Consider the following 20,562-nt stretch of genomic DNA (forward strand, 5'->3'; position numbering starts at 1 on the left):
GTCACTGGAGTTCTTCCATGGGAAGCAATTTACTGAACATTATAATAGGCCCTAAGACAAACAGCAAACAGAAGTCTACACCCACAGATGCAATTCTGTTCTCACAAAAATAGAGACCCGCTGGCAGAACTGAATCTTCACTCAATTTAGGTATCCAAAAATGCTGGAAAAATAAGCTGTACAACTCTGAAAAGTCTATCACATGGATGGAGAAGACATTATGCGAGGCAAGAACTGCAGATGGGCAAGTGTGTTGCAAGACCCTGCCTCCATTTCCATGACCAAAAGGAGAACTTGTAAGTTCCTTCATAGTAAGTTCCTTCATAGTAAGTTTCATGAATTTGGGGTGGGGGAATACTCTGGTTCTTCCTATGCACATTACCCAGAAGAGGAGAAGGTAGTGATGTGAGTCACTCATTCACCACTTGTTGCTGATTGCATGTAGTGTACAAACATTGTTGAAGTTGGTTTAACCGTGCCACCAATCTGGACCAATTCAAAGACTGTGGCCTTCTAAAGCAATGCACATTTACATTAGCAGTCCACTGACATTAGAGAGATATAATGAAAAAGGATGTCCCATATCTAAAACCTCATCTTTAAGAAGCATTGTGTAAGAGCTGGGAGGAGACTGCCAGATCCTAAACTGTATGATTTCTGTATTTTCAACTGTTATGTAAAAGGGTGACAAAACAGATACAGTCCCTTCTTTCATGGAGTTCCAGTGATAGAGGAAACCACATCTGTCTTTGAGCTTCTCCCTGATAATAACATACCAGGGCTTTATTCAGAATAACACTTGTCAGAAATCATGACGGGACAAAGGAGACAGAAATGACCCTACTATACCCATGAAAATGTGCCTCAGTTGATGCTGTCTCCCACATTAAACTCACCCTTTGAAGTCTGCCCTCAGTATAAAATAGAAACATTAATATGCTTGGAAATAGTGAGCTGAAGTACCTTTATCCATGCAAAGAAGACGTTCACTGAAATCATATTATTGTAACGTGTCTGCCAGAATGCAAGAAAATAGAAGTCTGGATAGGCAAATGAATTGGAGAGCAGATTTTCCATCAACCTGGCCACTTCCGCAGTGCGGTAAACATTGAAAGCAATAGCAAAAACAGATAACTGGGGTGGGGGGGAGAAAACCACACAAATGTTTGTTATGCTACTACAGTATAGATGCTTCTTATATTTCCTACATACGTGAATGAGGTTAATCAATAAAGGAGTGGAGGAGAGAAATCATGCATGTCTGCAAGCCTTTTATGTTTTGAGAGAAGTCAATGGAGGTAGAGTGTTTATAAAGGGAGTAAATGGAAGGCACTTTTGCTTTCAGGGTTTTCCCCCCTGATTTCTCCCAACTCTCTCCTCCAGACACAAACCTTCCCCCCATAAATATACACACATTAAACCATTCTAGGGGGTCTTAGGATGTTCTTCATGGGACAAAGGGTGGGGGGGAGACTACAAGAAGCCCCAGTGGGAAAGAGGAAATCGAAAAGCCCCAAATTCCACTTGGGCTATTCTGGATCCAATATCATCATTTCAGTTGTATGAAATACTTCCAGGGAAGGGTTTTTTATTGTTGCCTTTACATGGTGGTCTTAATATTTAAATCAGACTTTACAGTGTTACCCTTGTATCATTTTAACAGAATTTTGGGCCTCAATATGAGATATACAAAAATGAAACAAATCCTAAGAATCTTCTAATTCCTTTTCTAACCTACCATAAGGTGTCCTTATTCTCCCATCCTTCATACATCTGGCCCCTTCCCCAGCATACCCACTTCTTTCCAGTAGCCTGCTGACAATAAATATCCTCCCCTTTGCTTGCCTTTCCAATATATCATCATTATCTTTTCCTGCAGTTGTTTTCAAAATCACATATAGTGCTGAGACTTACCAGGATCAATAATATATCCAGCCAGTTCCAGGCACTTTTAACATATTCTTTTTTTAGTGTTTTCATTTTTATAAATTCTTGGATGATGAAACTCAAGATGAAGAGGCAGAAGATGACTTCACAAGAGGCTAAGAAATAATCATAGTAAGTGACATATCTGAGAAGCTTTACTGAGTAGAACTGCCAAGAAGGGAGTATTCCACCTGTTGCAGGAAATTCCAGAACCAGCCTGGAAAGAAAAGCAATAGCATCTAGGTACTTTAAGGTGTCCCATAAAACTATCACACTTAAAACTATCCTGGTTCTTAAAAAATGCATTATGAAATGCATACAAATGGATTCAAAATAGGGTTGCCAACCTCCAGGTACTTGTATAAAAGAATCACCAGTACTGTAATGGAAGATTCTACAAATAAACAGTACTTGCTCAATTAAGCAAAATTTCTTATAAGTTTATCAACATGGTGAACAGTGCCAAAAATATATACATACAAAGTGAGCAGTGAATTCTTATAAGCCTAAACATACATACAAATACACATACTTTATACCAGTGATGGCGAACCTTTTAGAGACCGAGTGCCCAAACTGCAACCCAAAACCCACTTATTTATCGCAAAGTGCCAACACGGCAATTTAACCTGAATACTGAGGTTTTAGTTTAGAAAAAACAACTCATACATTAACATCTTTTGTCTTAAAAGAAAAACACAATAACAGAGCTTTCAATGATACAAACAACTTTTTATTGAAAGGTAAAAGTTTGCATTTGGCATGCTTTTGAACAATTAATGTGATTTTTGCTATTGTATGCATGCTGATAATTTGTCTAACCTTGGCTCATACTTTGTAAGTTTCGCCACCACTGCCCTAGAAGCTAAAATGACTAAACTGAGGCTATCGTATTTTGGTCACATTATGAGAAGACAAGAGTCACTGGAGAAGACAATCATACTAGGAAAAGTTAAAAATTCTTTGCAACCATTAAGTTCTCCAAGAAGGTATGTTCTTACCGGCTATACATTTAATGTTATACTTATTGTATTATTTTTTCCTGTAAGTTTTTCCTGTAATAATTCTTAGAGACAATTCTTAACTCTGGCAAGTATTAATGCATGTTAAAATAAGCTTGTATAAGCTCCTTGCGATTAATTAGATTTTTTATAACAACATCTCAGGCTGATGAAGCCAATTTTATTGGTGAAAACCCTCTAGAACCGGGAGGTGTTTCTACACACCTACGGTGCAACTTCTGTGCACCTCATCAACTTCATTGCCAGCTACTTCAAATGTAAAAGCGACACAGCTACTTGAAAGACTTTTAAGATTTGTTGCAACTTTCCCCTTGGCTATTCAGCAAGCATTGTCTTTGTTGCCAACATCTCCTGTCTTTGGGATAAGTTGATTTGTATATAGTATGTGTATTTGTATGTATGTTTAGGCTTATAAGAATTCACTGCTCACTTTGTATATATATATATATATATATATATTTGGCACTGTTCACCATGTTGATAAAGTTATAAGAAATTTTGCTTAATTGGGCAAGTACTGTTTATTTGTAGAAGAAACCTCCAGGTACTCGCTGGAGATCTCCTGCTGTTACAACTGATCTCCAGCCGATACAGATCAGTTCACCTGGAAAAAATGGCTGCTTTGGCAATTGGACTCTATGGCACTGAAGTCCCTTCCCAAACCCCGCCCTCCTCAGGCTCCACCCCAAAACCTCCCGCCAATGTCGAAGAGGGACCTGGCAAACCTAATTCAAAACCTTGAAGGTGACCTACCCTAATCTCAGAAGTCCTGTTATTATCGCTAGATAATAGGAAGGATTTCCCCCTCAAAGCCTAGTTTTTATTTATTTAATTTATTTAGAGGATATATTGGCCACATTCTCTTAAAATGCTCAAATTAATGAGAACCACAAAATTACAACCAGCAAAGTAAAAAAAGATAAAGAAAATTCTGCAAATACAATTAATCAACCTCCCTAGGAATTAAAAAGGCACAGTAATACAAAATAATTAAAACAACACCTGATCAAATAAAAAGATTTTCATTTGGTACCTTATTTACAGGGAACCTCTGCTCAGAAGATACTTCACAGCCAAGATACTAACACCGAAAAGGCCATTTGTCTAGCCACCCATCACTTTAACTTCTGAAAATGCAGAACTGGGCCTTTGATGCTCATCTTATCTGTTGGGCAGGTTCATGCAGGATATGGCATTCCTTAAAATACTTTAAGGGCTTAAAAGATAAGCACCAGTGCTTTAAATTGTGCCTGGAAACAAACTGGCAGCCAATGAAGTTTTCTATGACCAATGCAAGGCTTCTACTGCATACTGTACCATTTGAAACTTCCAAACAGTCTTTAGAGGCAACCCCATAAAAATTGTATTACAGTAGTCTAATCTGGATGTGATAGATTTTTGTCTATTTTAATGTCGAATGCAATTAGCATAATCTGGATTATATATTTTTCCTGAGCTAGATAACGATGATGAGTAGCAGTAGTAGTGCAATTTGAATAATAACAATTAATTTCCCATGAAATATGGACACAAATGTATTTATCAACAGTTAAGTACAAGAAAGAAGTATAACTGTGGCTACTCAATAAGATGGGTATCAATTTGACTATCCTTGAAATACTGATTCCAGAAAGGACAAAAAGTAACCAAGTATCTTTCTTTTAAAAATGAGATCTCAGTGAATATAAAAGCTTACCTGACTACACAAAAGAGGTTTACATTGGCGTTATACATTGAAAAGTCAATGAAGACAACCCTCGTCCCTCGGGTGAGCCAACCTTCCTCCTTGAGATAGCTGAGCTTCTCTATGCTTGCATTCTTTGACTTGGGCAAGGTGAACGTAAATCCTCCACTACTGTATATACCAATCTGGCCCCAATGCCATAAGGATATTGACTTAGCAGTGGAATACCACCACCTGTTGGAGAGAAGGGAATGGGGTACTTCTGTGTTGTTTTTTTGCCATCAAGTCACAACTGACTTATGGTGACCCCATACAGTTTTCAAGGGAAAAGACGTTCAGTGGTGGTTTGCCATTGGCTGCCTCCATCATAGAAATAACCTCTTTCCCACTCCCATGGTTGATTCGCTTTGGAATGTAGCCTGAATTCTTAAAGTACATGGGGATTTCTCCTCTTCTCAGAATGGCATTTAGTACCACACACAATAAATATAATCCTTCTCTACATGGCTGTCAGTGTCCAGTCACAGAGTGATCCCAATGGAGCTCAACAGAGTCTTTTTTCCCTCACTTTCTTGGTGCCTGAATAGGTGTATACACAAACACTCCAACAGAGCAGATCAGGTAGGGTATTGGAGATTTTCCCATCTCGCCTATATCACATCATATAACTACACAGAGTAGAGGGGAGGATTGGATATGGTATGGAAAATATGGGAGGTATGCACATACTTCCCATTCACCATAAGGGTCCATTGCCTGCTAACATTCCCAGGCATGCACAGAGGAGGAAAGGGGAGAAACAGATCAGCACATGGGCATTTTACCAACATGGGAAAGGATCATTAAGCAGTTCATATATACCCCACTTCTTTGTTCATATGCCCAAAGCAGGGGCCAAATAAGTGCCAAAACAATTCTACAATGATTGCAACAAGGCAAGTTAGGCAAATATGAAATCTTGCAACAAATCGGCTTAATTAAAATCTCTTTTTTCAAAAATCTCAGGGCACTTAAAGGATATTTATTATACTAATTCCCCACTATTACTTGGTGGTCTGAGTGATTCAAGACCCTGAGTAGATCCATACCTACCCAGATTCAGCAATAATGCAGCATCTGGTGCTTCCAGACCATTCCTTTGCCCAGGTGGTTTTAAAGGTGATAAGGGATAAACAAAAGCAAATACATTAAAGAAAGTGAGCTACATACTGAGAAGCCCACCTAAATAAAAAGCGAAGGGGGGAGAGACGGGGTCTTGCGCCCCTCTGGCCCACTTGGCTTGGGTTGCCAGGCCTGGGTGCCTTTGAGTTCTTTTTGCCAGCACGACCCTTTTTGGTCGAGTTACGCACAGACACCCTAGCCTCGGCCCCAGGTGGGGTGGCATCTGAATCCAACAGGATCGCAAGAACCAGCCCAGCACCTCCGGAAGAGACCACAGAAGCCAGGTAAAAGTCGGAAGGGGCTTTAGTTCAGTTCTGGTGCCCTCTGCAATCAGAGGAAGAAAAGTCTGATCAACTTTTATGGTCCTGCCCTATTACAGCCATCAGGTTTGGCTGGAAACCGCAGGGACCTCTGTCAGGAAAAGGTTTTGGAAATGGTGGGTGGCGTGTGAGAGTGAGTGTGATTTTGTGTTTGATTGAAGGGGTGGATTGTTTGTGTGAGAGACTGTTGTGGAACACTTTTGCACACATCTGTATACACTTTGGGAGGCTCATGGGTGGAAAGGTTTCCCGTAGTGACACCCTAGTGGGTGCCACGCAACTTTCCAAAGGTCTATCAGAATGTGACCCTCTATATATTCTGTGAACTGGACTGTGTTGCTTACAGGGTCGGCTGATCTGAAGGTAGTGAGTTATCTCAACTGATTGTTCTCAGTCACAAACTGAGGGCATAGCAATAACTGTTTTATGTGGTTTGCATTGTACAATACTGGTGTAAATCAATTAATAAATGTCAGAACTGTTGAGCGTGGTATTTACTGGGGAAGGGCTTGGTTGGGAAATTGGTTTGTAACTCTGTTACAAAAAGTTGCTGCCGAAGTCTGCTTTCCGGGCTCATCAGAATTAATACAGCATCATGATTTTGTTGTACCGAACTAATGATATTCAGACATAACAAGGGAGCTACAAGCATCCCGAAAGCAGCAAAGGAAAGAGCGCCCAGCTGCCCCAAGAACTGCCTCTGCTCAGAACTGTGAAGTCTTAAAAAGGAAATGTAGCAGGCTCTTTCTGCTCTGTCACCTAGGCTGCCCACACAGAGCCAGTTTGGGCTCAAAAGCAGCAGCCAAAATGTATACTGTAATCAGCAGTCTCCCAGCCTGTGAGTACTTTTTCCTGGATGATCACAGGCATCTGAGAAAGTGAGACGCATGAACTTGAAAATCCCCTACCCTGCTTGGGAAACATTACTCCTAGCAGCCCAGCTGACCAGACCTCTCTGGGAAAGTGGACCTGTCTGAGTACACAAACTCTCCCTTCAGTCCTTCCCAGTTCATTTTTACCCGCTGTTGCTCCTACAGCCCCCACCTCCGAGCCTCTGTGTGAGAGCAGGATCAGTCCCACCGGCTCAAGCTCTCCCTTCAGTCTCTGGGTGTGAGTGAGAGCATCTCTTCCCATGACAGCAGGGCGGGGGGGGGGGCTACAACAAGGAAAACCCAGTATTTGTCTGCCACCATGGACCTGTTAATTGGAAGACCCACACACTGTTTTATGCTAAGAAACTATGGGCCATGGTTGATTTATTCCAGTCCGTCTTTGCCACTCACCACTGGCAGTTCTCCCCTACTCTGTTAAATGCAAAGGAGCAGGAGGGAAAGGAATGAGGAGGCCCTGATAAACTGATCCCTCTGTCTTAAGATTGAAGCCGACCCTAAGGGAAATAAGCTTCACACTGAAGACCTGCATTACTCCCCAGCTGTGCGTACTCCAGCTCCAACAGTCCCTGCTGCTTCTGGGCTAAAATTCCACAGCCCAGTATTTCTCAGCTCAGTGCATCCATGCCTTCTGCAGCTGACAGGCACTAACCACTTGCCGGGCTTCCAGCTTCTGTAATTACCTGCCCGGTGGCCTCCCCAGTAGCCAAAGCACAAAGGAGTCCAGACAGTCTGTTACTTGGATTCACATAAAGTTAAGTGGCTCTCCTGGGATGGGATACCCTGAGCAACCCACCACAAGAAGTCAGCTTTGTCTGGGGCATGAAATAGACTGGCACCGCCCCTGGCCACAGCATTCTAGAAGCTGCGTTAACTTGTCTGCGGGGGGTGGGGGAATGGTCAGGATCCAGCCAGGGGAAATAGTAATGCAGCCCCAACTTTCTGCAATCAGCGCCAGACTTTCCTGAGACAGATAGCCCTGTTGCCATGCCGTTAGTGGAGGCGTGAGGACTCTTCCCCCCCCCCGAGGAAAGGGGGGAACCCTGACTTTACATATGTTCCTGATTATGGGCTGGGGGGAAAAACCCCTCAGGAATATTTTATCGGTTGCAGTTCCTCTCAAGACTCAGGGCACAGCCTATACATCACCAGGGAATTCAGCAATATTTGAACTGTCTTTTGCTACATGCCAATCTGCTTGAAATGGATACGGAAACCAGGCTTAGCCCGGCCCAGTTGAGAACATTTTGTATTCAGGGCAAGGATGTTACCTGTTACATGGACTTGAGCAGAAGCCAGCAGAAATATCTGGAATTTCAGATGGGAGAGGGAGAAAAAGGAGGCAGTCTGTGCCCTACCCAGACCCACAACCCACAAGGGAATTCGCAGCATTGAATGGACAGTTGAAGCACCATGTTTTCACATGTCCTACTGCCCTGATGGATGTTAAAAAGAAGTTATGGACTTTGACAATTATTGAAATGACTGTTGTGTGAAAAATCTGCTCCTTCCCCCGAGATCTGCAAAGTTTTAAGCCAGCCACCCTGCTCCCTTGGAAGTAATGGATAAAGTTTTCTCTAAGCCGTCCGGACCTCTATGGCCGACAGGAGTAAGGCAGGATGGAAGTAAGGGCTCTGTCTCCAGCCGTGTTGGCACAGGAAAGCTGAAAATGCAGGGAAAGGGGGGACGGAGTAAAACACCAGCCCTGCTAAGGATGAAGAAATGAACACAGAATTGGCACCATCAGATACAGCTGTGACTCTACAGACCTATCCAGACCCATTTGGAGCCTGACAACAGGAGAAGGCACCTAAAAGAACCAGCTTATCCTGCTTGTAACAGACAGACCCAACTGTTCCAAAAAGAATTTCTAACCTTATGGATTTTGGTTTTGCCTCTGTATGCAGCAGCCCCCCGCATTCCTGAATTACCGGCAGCCTGCTCTTCTGTTCAAAACTGAAGGGGAGGGCCCCTGGGTATTCCAAAGTGGTTTGAAACAGAGCCTGAAGTATTTCAAAAAGGACTGTCTGTGTTTTTCATGACGCCGCCCACAGAGGGAAACAGCCTCTATTGGCTGCCTCAGCCCAGGTGGTGTGTCTGCAGTGTGTAACCTGAGTTGAGTTTAAACAGGTCAGCAGACCTCGGAAGCTAGTCTAAACTCTGGAAAGCTGCTGTGTAGGGATTGACTTCGATAAGATGCCTAGGGCACAAGAAAAGCAGTGGCTGCCGGGTTCTTTACAAAATGCAACTTGTACTGAAATGAAAAAATCTGTCAAAAATACTGCTGGAATGGATCCAGACTTTAGTTCCAGCTCTGTCTACATCACATCACTGGCCCTCTTTTGCTCCCTTCCGCTGGGGTCTGTCTCTCTTTGAACTGATATATGTCTGGCCACCCCTGTTACCCAGGGCCAAAAGGGGGGATTTACAGCTTTAACCCCTACCGTCGACCAGGAGAAGCCTGAGCCCCTCTACGTCATTCAGCCCGGCAACAGTCAAAAGCCCCACTTCAACGGCTTCTAAAGGAAATTAATCAGCTTGGCTCTCCCTCTGGGAATGCTCCTGTTATGTCACAAACCCCAGGGCCCAGACGTTTGGCATCTTCCTGATGTAGGCGGAGGAAGGGAAACAGAATAAAGGGAGAGAGACTGCCGCAGCTCTCCAGAGGTGAGTGACAGGTACTGGAGTGAAGAAAGTGGAGAAAGGGGGGCCAGCCAGGAAAATCAGTGCCAGGAACAAGGGACAAGAGGGCTGAAGACAACTTTCCTAGCATCAAAGCCAGTTCTTGGAGGGTCCAGCCAGACAAAGGGGTCTTGACAGCTGCCTTCCATCCACCGATTCTGAAATGTGCGATACAGATGACCCTGGCCTTACTGGGTATGCAGTCCTGGCAACCTTTCATCTAGTTGAGCTGCTTCCAGATGCACAAAGATTGCAGACACACACAAACCCCTTCCTGGGCACAAGCTTCCCCATTTTCGCTACGGCCTGCCAGTTTTGGGGCTGGGGTCTGTCATCATCTATGCCTTCCTTGCCCCTGGTGTGAACCTAGTTTTCATGACTCTGATTGGAGGTTTGGGAGATGAAACCTCTGCTTACGGACCATTTGGATGATCTTTGGGTACATGCTATTTTTGGGTCAGAACTTTGCTTGCAGTTTGTCCTGGTCTGTCCAGCAACCGGGATGTGCTTGAAAATGGGGGGAAATCTCGTGGGGAGGCTTGGAAAGTTAATGAGGTTTGGCAAGAACTTTGCAGGAATTGCCATATCACAAGAAACATCTTTTGGTTTTCTTTTGGCATGAATCTGTTCTCCTGATGGCCGGAAGCAAGCAAAGAAGATTTTTGAGTGTTTTGGAAAAGTGACAATGGTTGCTTATTAGGTTCTGAGATACGCAGTCTGTCAATAGCTCTTCTGAACATACAATGATCACTGTTTTCTGTGTGTCAGACAACAAGTGAAGGGGGGGAGGAAGTCCCTCTATGTCAACAGTTTTTACATGCAACTGAATTAATTGCCTTTTGAGTTTTCCAGGTTTTACTTCCAGCCACTCCTTCCTTTTGGAAAGAACTCGGTGGCTATAAAAACTTTTGCTATGGACATTGCTTTTCTACTTTTTCAGCTATATTCTACAGACATTAAGTGCACTCTATTTTTCCAGGCCACTATAGACTTACAGGCCTTTAGAACTCTGTGTAGGCTCTTGATATTTTTGTCTTTTACAGTCTGGCTCCAGATATTTCAACGCACTCTATTTTCCTGATGCTAGATGAAGTCTTTTTCAGCAAATGACTGTATCTATATGTTAACATTGTTTGCCTTATCTTTGTTCCTGTAGCTCAGAATACGGGCTCCTCTACTGGGAGGAGGGTCTCATGCCTTCTGCCTGAGACCGTGGATTTGTCTTTCCCGCCCTGCAATTGAAAGAGGGGGCAGCAGTGGTTTCCTATTTGTGTCTTTATAGCTCCCCTGGAGAGACTCTGCTGATTTTTAGTTCTGGTTCTGTGTCAATCATGCCTACTTCAGACTGTCTGGGTTCTTTTTGCTGCCCCATCCCTGGTGATTTTTGGGAAATTCTGCTTCATAATGCTATGGTCAAATGTATGAATATTGTGTCGTTTATAGGAAAGGTTGCACATGTTGCCATTCAAAGTTAACGAAGTGCTTCTGGTCTTGGATGCTTTGTTTGAAGAAAGGATAAAGGGATGTTGTTGTTTCTATAGAATGTACAAATGCTGGATTGATGTTTCTGCTATGTATCATGTATTATGTCATGTATTGTAAGGTTTATATGCTCTTCCGTTAATGTATTTTGTTTAAATGCATTTCTGCCCTTTTAAACTGTCCTTTCTGAGTTTTGTTCAATAAAGCTGTTTTAGGGACCTCCGGGAATCTTCTGGAATTGACAGAAATGTTAACCTGAAAAAGGGAGGTATGGAGTGCCACAATAAAATTATTTCACCTGTGGCACTATCAACTGCCTGTGTACATAAGCAGATGCAGGAATCTCACCTTTAGTCATGAGAATCAGCCCCTCTTCCTCTGTCTTTCCTCTTGCCTTCAACTGATATAGTCTGCATAAGCACACACTCTGGTTTATTGCAAAAAATGTTTATTGGATTTCAGTAGCAAGAAATGATGTATTTTGAGATGGGATGTATCTTATTGAAATCAATTGTCGGAAATTTATAAAATGACCTGCACTAATTGTGCCCAGGATGGGAATTGTTAAAACTGGTTGGAATGAGAATTGGGAAGTCGATTGGGTGAGTGGTGAAGTGAGTGGTTTACTGAGATAAGAGGGTTCTGGAATGTGTATTTTGTGATAAAAAGTATGGTGGAAACGGAAAGCTGCCATTGCTCTTATGTCTCTGCATAGTCATGATGATTTACAGGTGAAGATGTAATTAATATGCCCTTAGCAGGGACATTCTTCACAAGGGGGGAATGTGACAGTACCCCAGAGATCTCCCGGTAATAATTGGCTTCCAGACTGCCAGGGAAGGAATTTCTGCCTAGCTGCAAGCCTGCTCTGTGCACTGGGTAACTGAGCTAAGAGTCATGGAGTATCAGAGTGAACGATAAACAATGATAGGAGAAACTGAATAGAACTGAACTGTACTGCGCTGCCTCTTTGTCTGTAATACAATCAGATATGTACAGAATGTTGATATGCTGTCATAACTTGAATTTGGATAAATGTCTCTGCCTCAGTACAATCGAGATTCAGAGATTTTGGCCCGTTAGGGCATCTGGGTCCAGCTGCAAATAAATAAACTGTTTTCTTTATAACGATCTTGGGTCTCCCTCTCCCCCGCGAACCCCTGTTTTACTGCAACACTGCTAATTATTATCTTGGCAGGTCTCTGAATTAGTATGGAGCTACTTATACAGAACTATATGAGAACATGTTATATCAAATTATTAGGCATTTTGGACACCCATTGTAATTCAATAGCTATTCTGCACTACGTATTAATTCCCTAGAAATCTGAATTTTGCCCATGGTATGTGTGTTATGTGCCATCAAGTCACTTTTGACTTACGGCAACCCTATGGCAACTCCAAAACGTACTATCATTAACAGCCTTGACCAGGTCTTGCAAACTGATCCCACGGAATAGCAAATGAATGATTAATGTTTTAAATGTAAATTTAAAATATTAGTATGGTGTATATCTGCTTAGTTAACTGGCATGTTTGGTTTACTGGCAATCTCTTCCCCTGGGATACTGGTTAACAGCTTTTACTGTATTTATACCTCACTTTCTCCCCAATGGGGACCCAAAGTGGTTTATACTATTCTTCTTCCTGCCTCTATTTTATTTATTTGTTTAGTTATTTATTTAGAATATTTTATGACGTTTTCCCACCCAATTAGGGTCCACAAGGTGGTGAACATAAAAAACATTAAAATACTTAAACTAATTAAAATGTGTGTAAAATATAAAATTCAATTAAAACACATAGACAAACAACACTAGAAGCTATGACCAGCAATAACTGTTATTGGGGGTATGCCAGATGAAACAAAAAAAGTCTTCTGCTGGCGAAAGACATCGATAGACAAATCTCCCTGGGAAGGACATTCCAAAGTTTTGGTGCCATGATGGAAAAGGCCCTTTCTTGGGTTGCCACCTGTCTAGCCTCCAATTGCAGGGGCATCCAAAGCAGAGCCAATGCAGGGCCTCCAATGAGGACCGTTGCGAGCAGGTAGGTTTGTATGGGTAAAGTTGGTGATTAAAGTATACCGGTCCCAGGACATATAAGGGCTTTAGAGATCAATTACAGTACCTTGAACAGACCCCAGAAGCAAACTTGGAAGCCAATGTAGATGGACCAAGAATAGAGTGATATGGTCCCTATGACCCACTCCTGTCAACACTCTGGCTGCAGCATTCTATACCAACTGCAAGTTCTGGACAGTCTTCAAGGGCAGCCCCACATACAGTGCATTGCAGTAATCTAATTTAAATGTTACCAGGGCATACACCACAGTGGCAAAATCTTTTCTGTCCAGGAAGGTTCGCAGTTAGCTCACCAGCTGAAGCTGGTGAAAGGCACCCTGGTTACCGCTACCACCTGTTTACCCAACAGGAGCACCTCCAAGCTATGAACCTGCTCCTTTAGGGGGAGTGCAACCCTATCCAGAACAGAGGATAACCCATTTCCAAGGTCAGACCTTTCCCCCACCAGTAGCACCTCTCTTTTGCTGAGATCAAGTTTCAGCTTGTTAGCCATCATTCATTCCAAAACTGCCTCCAGTCACCTGTTCAAGGTTTCCACAGCCTCCTGGGATCTGCTGGTAGCACAAGATACAGATGAGTGTTGTCTACATTTTGGTGGCAGCTCAGCCCAAATCTCTGGCTGACCTCTCCCAGAAGTTTTACACAGATGCTGAAAAGCATGGGGGCCAACACGGAACCTTGGGGAACCCTGCAGGTCAAAGGCCAAACAGAGCAGCAGTCCTCCAGCATCACACTCTGACACCTACCATAAAGGTACGACTGGAACCACCACAGAACACTGCCTCCCAGACCCAGTCCCAAAAGGCAGTCCAAAAGGATACCATGATTAATGGTATTGAAAACTGCCAAGGGATCTAGGAGAATGAACAGGGTTGCACTCCCCCTGTCCTTCTCCCAGCACATGCCATCCATGAGGGCAACCAAGGACATTTCAGTCCCATAATCAAGCATGAAACCAGATTGGAATGGACCCAAACAAACAACTTCATTCAGGAATCTCTAAAGTTGGCCAGCCACCACATTCAATTACCTTGCTCAAGAATGGTACATTTGAGATTGATTATAGTTATTCAGCTCTCCTGGGTCCAGAGCAGGTTTCTCCTGGACCCAGTCTGCCAGCCACCCCCCCCCCCGAAGATTTAACCAAGAATCCTGTCCACATCCTCAGACCACACAAGCTAAAAAGTATGCCACACAGCTGGACAAATCAGCACCCTGGGACCATCCAATCCTGTTGCTGGTAATGTAGACTCCAAGTCAGGACGGATGCAACAGATTTTATAAGCAAAATGCTTAGCCAAATTATTATACTGGCTACAGTCTACCTCTTGTTTGGCCAGAACCCTACAGGCCCCTGACCGCCCAGAAGAGTTCTGCAGGTCTACACTGTGCAGATGCAATGGTGGCATAAAAATGGCTTCCTTGCCATCTCCGCCACGGACTAGGCATTCAAATTAGCTCTAGCCCATGCCTTATCAGATTCATCCTGAGTCTTTCTTTACCATCACTCTAGTCATCTCCTGTCTTTTCATCATCCACAGCCCCCCGTTTTTATCCTCACAACAACTCTGTGAGGTAAATTAGACTGAGACAGACTAACTGGGCCAAAGTCCCCTGTGAGCTTCCATAGCAGAATGCAGATTCAAACCTGGATCTCCCCAATCTTAGGCTGACACTTTAACCACTGCAGGCAGACAGGTGTTTTGTGTGAGTATGAAGATCAGACACACTACTACTGTCTCCCCAATCCCTTTTGCATGGAGAACCTTGTATCGTCAGTCTGTCAAGTTGTTTTAGACTTTTGTATGAACAGAGCAAAAGTATTAACAATGGGATTTTCTAGTCCTTTCCAATGAAGGCAAATTTCACAGTTAATCTCACTTTTCCTAACCTATATTCAAAATATGTTCAATTCCAAAAAGAACCATCATGAAAGTGAAATATCACTATACTTACTCAGTATCATTCTTAAGGCCAAAAGGTTGTTTATCCTCTGACAAATAGCGGTACGGACCATAGCACTCTTTTATAAATGCCCGGAAAGAGGGATAGATAGAACATGTGTCGTTACGGATTTTTAACTGCCGGACTTGGGGTACGCCTAACAGTAAGTTCTCATAGTAGATATAACTGGTGTTTCTGTGAACAAATGTAGAACTACTGGGATAAGACAAGTCCCAATAAAGGCCATCCAGAAGAGGTCCTTGTGCATACTGTATTACATGACATAAGACAAAATGAATGTTAGATTAAATATAGCAAATGTTTTCTTTGAAACTTTTTAAATAATTATTTTAAGTTTAGCTTATAACAACAACAACAAGAAGAAAATAAAAATTCAACAGCAGTACGTTAAACATTCTAGTACAGTCGAGATATGTTCCAATACTTGGTCTATTATACATTAGTGCTTTTTACAGAAATCATACCATTTGTTGTGTTCACGTAGCAGAATTTAATAAATGCAAATCAGAGGAGTTTCATGGGCATTGTTTACTTCTCCACATATTCTAGAAAAAGCAGCCATCTGTAATTCTTCTTCTTTTTATAAGATTGTTAAGTCTTTTGCAATTAAAGATAAGAAACTTCCTAGCATTAGCCATTTGATTTTAAAGGCATGTATTTACTCCATTTGTAGTAATTACCCCCACTAGGGTTGCAGTGAAATCTCCAGCTAGGGAATGTACATATGTCATTGCGTCTTTTTCTTTAAACAAGATCTGTATTAGGAATAACCTCAATAACATTAACTCGTTTTAATACACAACTTACAGGGGGAAAGGAATAACTCACCTCCTTAGAAGTTTAACTTTAAAACGTGCATATTTAACAGCTACTATATTATAATATACTTACCAGAGATTTCCATTACCCATATTATACAGGTATATCAAACTGAACCTAGAGCCACATTATAGTGTGTAGCTGAAAGTATAATTGGCAAAACATTTCAAGGGGTAGGTTTGTTTTTCAGAGAGGGTCTTGACCATCTTCTGTTGTCATCCAGGTTTGAGTATTCTCTTTGCCATTGCTCTTTTTTCGCTGTTTCAGAGGGGGGAACTGATGTCGAGGATTTCCAGTAGTTTCATGCTAAGATTCATTAGCATTTGTGAATAAGGAGCCTTTATGTCTCACTAACAGTTTAAATGGGAAGCCCCATTTGTATCTGATGTTGTGTTTATGCAAGGTTTCTGATTGGTTAAAGCTGCTGTCTTCTTCCCAAAGTCTCTAATGATATATCCTGAAAGACTTGTATCTGGCTATCTTGAAAAGGCAAAAAGCCCTTTTCCCATGCCACATGTAGAATTTTCTACTTCAATCTATGATGCAGGAAGCAAGCTATGATATCTCAAGGAAATTTCAAATGTCGGTCTTATAAAGGACCAATTTGATGGGCTCTTTCAATTGAGAAATTCCATCTTCTAGCTGCAGGACTTTAACTAGCCAAGTAGAGATAAATAGAGATGCATCTTTGCTTTCCACTTTTTCAACAAATCCACAGATTATTCCAGCATGCTCTGTCCTCAAGGTCCTGAATTTTTGCCTTTAACAATTCCTCATTTTGTTGTAGGGATTGGATCTCTGTCTCTTGTGTAAGGTCATTTATGCATGGGGGTTTTACCTGAGGTTTGTTGCTGGCTGGACCCACACTTTCCAGTTGGGAATCTCTGCATTAGCAGTCTCCAAACGCAAATCAAGTCCTGCCCCTTTAAATGTTGGTTTGTAATTGGCTTACTTCACAGTGCTCACTGTGAGAGAAGACCCCCCCAAAACCTAATTGCAGCATAAAAAAAGCATTTTAAGAGCAAAAAACAAAAAAACAGCAATCTGAAAGAAGGGAGGGGGAATCCAAGCCTTGGTTTTAAAAGGCTTCTTTTGCTCAGAAAGAGCTCAGAGAAAGCAGGAGGTATTTGAATCCCCGCCTCTTTACACACTGCTTTGTGATTGGCTGTGAGTGAAACCCAGCTTCTGTTTCCCCTGTTTTGCCTTCTGCGTGGAGATTTCAGCCAGGTTGAGCTTAGGGGAGAGGGAAGAGTCAGGTTAACAGAGGAATGGGAAGACCAGGACATTGCGAGGGCTGGCAGCAAGGTCATTTCTAATGGATGGAAAACTCATGCAGAACTCCAAGGAACAATCGAGTCAGACAGGGGGCAAACGTGAGTCCAAGTACCCATGCATAAATGACCTAAGTGCCATCTCCATTGCTGTGTTTGCTGTAGTTGAAACTTCTTTTAAATTTCCCTTTATTTCACTCCATAAGAGATTCCAATTTGGAATACAGAGTTTTTTGTTTCTCTTCCAAGAGGGAGGGTTACCGCACTTGTATTCTCAGCGATGTATTAAGAGTTTGAAAACGTTATAAAAAATACTGTTCGCACTTTGTTTGGCCCCTTTAGCTGTGAAGACGTCTTCCAACCATTTATAAGCCATGGTATCCAAAAACCCTTTTAAAGCGATGTTTTTTATAACGTTTTCAAACTCTTAATAGATCGCTGGGAATACAAAGTGCGGTAACCCCCTGAGTCAAGATATCCTGCTTTGTAGCCTAGGCCTGAAGGTCATTCAGTCTTGCTTGCTTGGCATGCAGAAGAAGGTCCCAGGTTCAATCAGTCAGCTCCAGTTAAAGGAACCAGGTGAGTAGGTGATGTGAAAGACCTCTGCCTGAGACCCTGAAGAGCTGCTGCCGGTCTGAGTAGACTATACTGACTTCGATGGACCAAGGGTCTGATTCAGTGTGTTCTGAAGCTTCATGTGTGTTCATGTGTTATTGGGGAGGGGCCATGGCTCAGTGGTAGAGCATCGGTTTGACATGCAGAAGGTCTCAGGTTCAGTCCCCGGCATCTCCAGTTAAAGGGACTAGGCAGATAGGTGATGTGAAAGACCTCTGCCTGAGATCCTGGAGAGCTGCTGCCGGTCTGAGTAGACAATACTGACTTCGATGGACCAAGGGTCTGATTCAGTGTAAGGCAGCTTCAATATCTTCAGCATGTTGGAATTGCTCTGAGCCTTGTGTCTGCCTCACAGCCATTTTAGCTATTCCCTCTGCTTCTGCTTTAAAGGCTCTGCTCCTGCTGTTGCTCGGGAAGAATTTTTTCAGGCTTGTATTGTCTTTGGAGCCTGCTTGAACTTTACCCCCTCCTTCTTTGCCCATTCTCACCTAGTTAACTTGCATAGTTAAGGCTGTTTACTGTAGTTAAAAGGTCCAGTTCCTAATTTTTACTTTTGGATTTTTTTCCTAGGCTCATTTCTAGTGATCAAGCTAATTGGGCTTCTAAATCAGGATTTACCTTGTCCTTATAGATCAGTTTGAAATAGCCTAGTGATAGGGCATAGATGAATTAGATAAACCATATATGCCAGTCTAGCAAATATGAACTGTGCACAGTAATAGACTTCCATATATATGCAGTTAATTCTGCTGAATTTGTGCCCAGGTGAAAAAAAGGGAGCTACATGAAGAACAAACCCTCATCCAGCAGTGGTGTGAGAAGAAGAAGGACCAACTATCTCTATAGAAACTGATTCTAGCTGACCCACACCAAAAACAGACAGTGTCAGCTATCTGTTCAACAAAGGACACGTTCATATGCAACAGTATACATGCAGAACACTAGAGCATGTAAGGAAACCTGAATTAGGGACAGTACATGCTGAGAGCTAGTGTGGTTACAGTATTGGACTAGGTTCTGGGAGACCCAGATTCGAATCCCCACCTTTGCCATCATAGCTTGCCAGATGACAGTGGGCCGGCCACACACCCACAGCCTTCCTCAGAGGGTTGTTGTGAGGATAAAACAAAGGAGAGGAGAATGCAAGCCATTTTGGGACCCCACTGGGGAGAAAGGTGTGGTATAAAATAATTAACTAAAATAAATGCTGGGAAAACTTTTGTACAAGAAACAAATATGACTTTTTTGTCAGGGTGATGACTTGTTAGAGCAGAGGTGGGGAATGTCAGGCCTGGGGGCCGTATAAGGCCCGCAAACTCATTTGGTCTGGCCCTTTGTGGGTCCTGGCAGATCTCTAGCTCACAAGGATCTAAGACTGGCGATCCGCCCCCTCCTGCGGCCAGGAATAGCTACTATTTAAGGCGGATGTGAGTTTGTTTTGCCGAGAAAAGGAACCTTCTTTCCCCCTTGCAGAAGAGTCGTTAGCTATGGAGCTGCTAGGACTGCCCAAGAAACTATGTTAACCCTTTCCCACCTGGGCTGTGGAGAAAAGTATTTCCTCTGAATTACAAGAGGGCTAGGGGCGGAAGCGGCAACAATGGAGGAGTTAAAAAGGGCAGGGCCAGAATTTGCGGCCCGCGAATGATGTTATAAATATCCAAATGGCCCTTGGCAGAAAAAAGGTTCCCACCCCGTGTTAGAGGGTCTTAGCAAACATCTTCTCATTGACTTCTGAACAAAATAACTAATTCTTTTGAACTACAGTGTTAAAAAGTGCTTCTCCCTCATTTCCTAAACAAATAGGGAAAAATTAAAGCATTACCTTCCAAAAGTCAGCAACGTTTGCAATGGACTTGAAGTCAGCGTTATCTGTTTCTGACATAGGGGTGTCCAGAAAGAGAGTTGACATGACTTTGTTTAGGTAAAACATATCTGTGCTCACCATTCCAAATGTCACTAAAAGGAAACAAAAGGGAAAATTCTACACAACAAAGTGAGAGAAGAGGGCTGTTCGGATTAGTAAACAACAAACCTACCATGTTTATTAAGAGGAATACAGAACAGAAATTCTTTCTATGCTGTTTAATAGGGCAACTATCATAAGGAATTATTGCTTCAGCTATATTAATAACATGCAACTCTTGCAAGGCAATATTACATAGGGAAACCTCATTCACATCTTCACGGGCTTCCAACACTAAGATAAAAAAGGATTATGTTGTGTGTGAGAGTTAAGTCAAAATCACATGTGTATTTACATGTCCTTTAATAATTACTCAGCAATCTCCCACCACTTCAGTGAAAGAGGATTATCACAGTTCACCAGTTATTCTTTTCCTACTTTAACTAGCATCACAACTTCTTCATACCACACCCCCCCTTACAATCTTGGGTATATCTAGCAGTTTGTGCTGTATATGCACCTTGAAAGATACACAGTTCTTTGTACTTTATAAAAAAATGTGTGCAGAAAAATTAATTCGAAATTATCTTCTTTGCTCATTGACTTACATATACAGAGATCTGTAAGGAAAATGATGTAGAACAATAGCTCTTGAAGAGTAGTTTTCATTTCTAGTTCTCTGCTACGGGTCAGTCGCGGTTTCGTAACACCTGTAATGTGTGACACTTTCATAGGCAT

At 42.5% G+C, this 20,562-nt stretch overlaps 1 protein-coding gene across 1 annotated transcript in view; it reads right to left on the reverse strand.

Moving 5' to 3' along the window:
* Nucleotides 1–20,562, reverse strand: part of PKD2L2 (polycystin 2 like 2, transient receptor potential cation channel) — a 45,412-nt gene extending 24,850 nt beyond the window's left edge. The window contains exons 1-6 of the mRNA XM_056847696.1: nt 20,433–20,562; nt 19,744–19,877; nt 15,208–15,464; nt 4,645–4,866; nt 1,915–2,143; nt 964–1,134 (exon numbers count right to left, since the gene is read on the reverse strand). Of these exons, the coding sequence (XP_056703674.1) occupies nt 964–1,134; nt 1,915–2,143; nt 4,645–4,866; nt 15,208–15,464; nt 19,744–19,877; nt 20,433–20,562 (1,143 nt within the window). The remainder of the gene's footprint in view (nt 1–963; nt 1,135–1,914; nt 2,144–4,644; nt 4,867–15,207; nt 15,465–19,743; nt 19,878–20,432) is intronic.

The sequence above is a fragment of the Euleptes europaea genome, chromosome 1 (assembly GCF_029931775.1).
Source record: "Euleptes europaea isolate rEulEur1 chromosome 1, rEulEur1.hap1, whole genome shotgun sequence".
Classification (NCBI taxonomy): Eukaryota; Metazoa; Chordata; class Lepidosauria; order Squamata; family Sphaerodactylidae; genus Euleptes; species Euleptes europaea.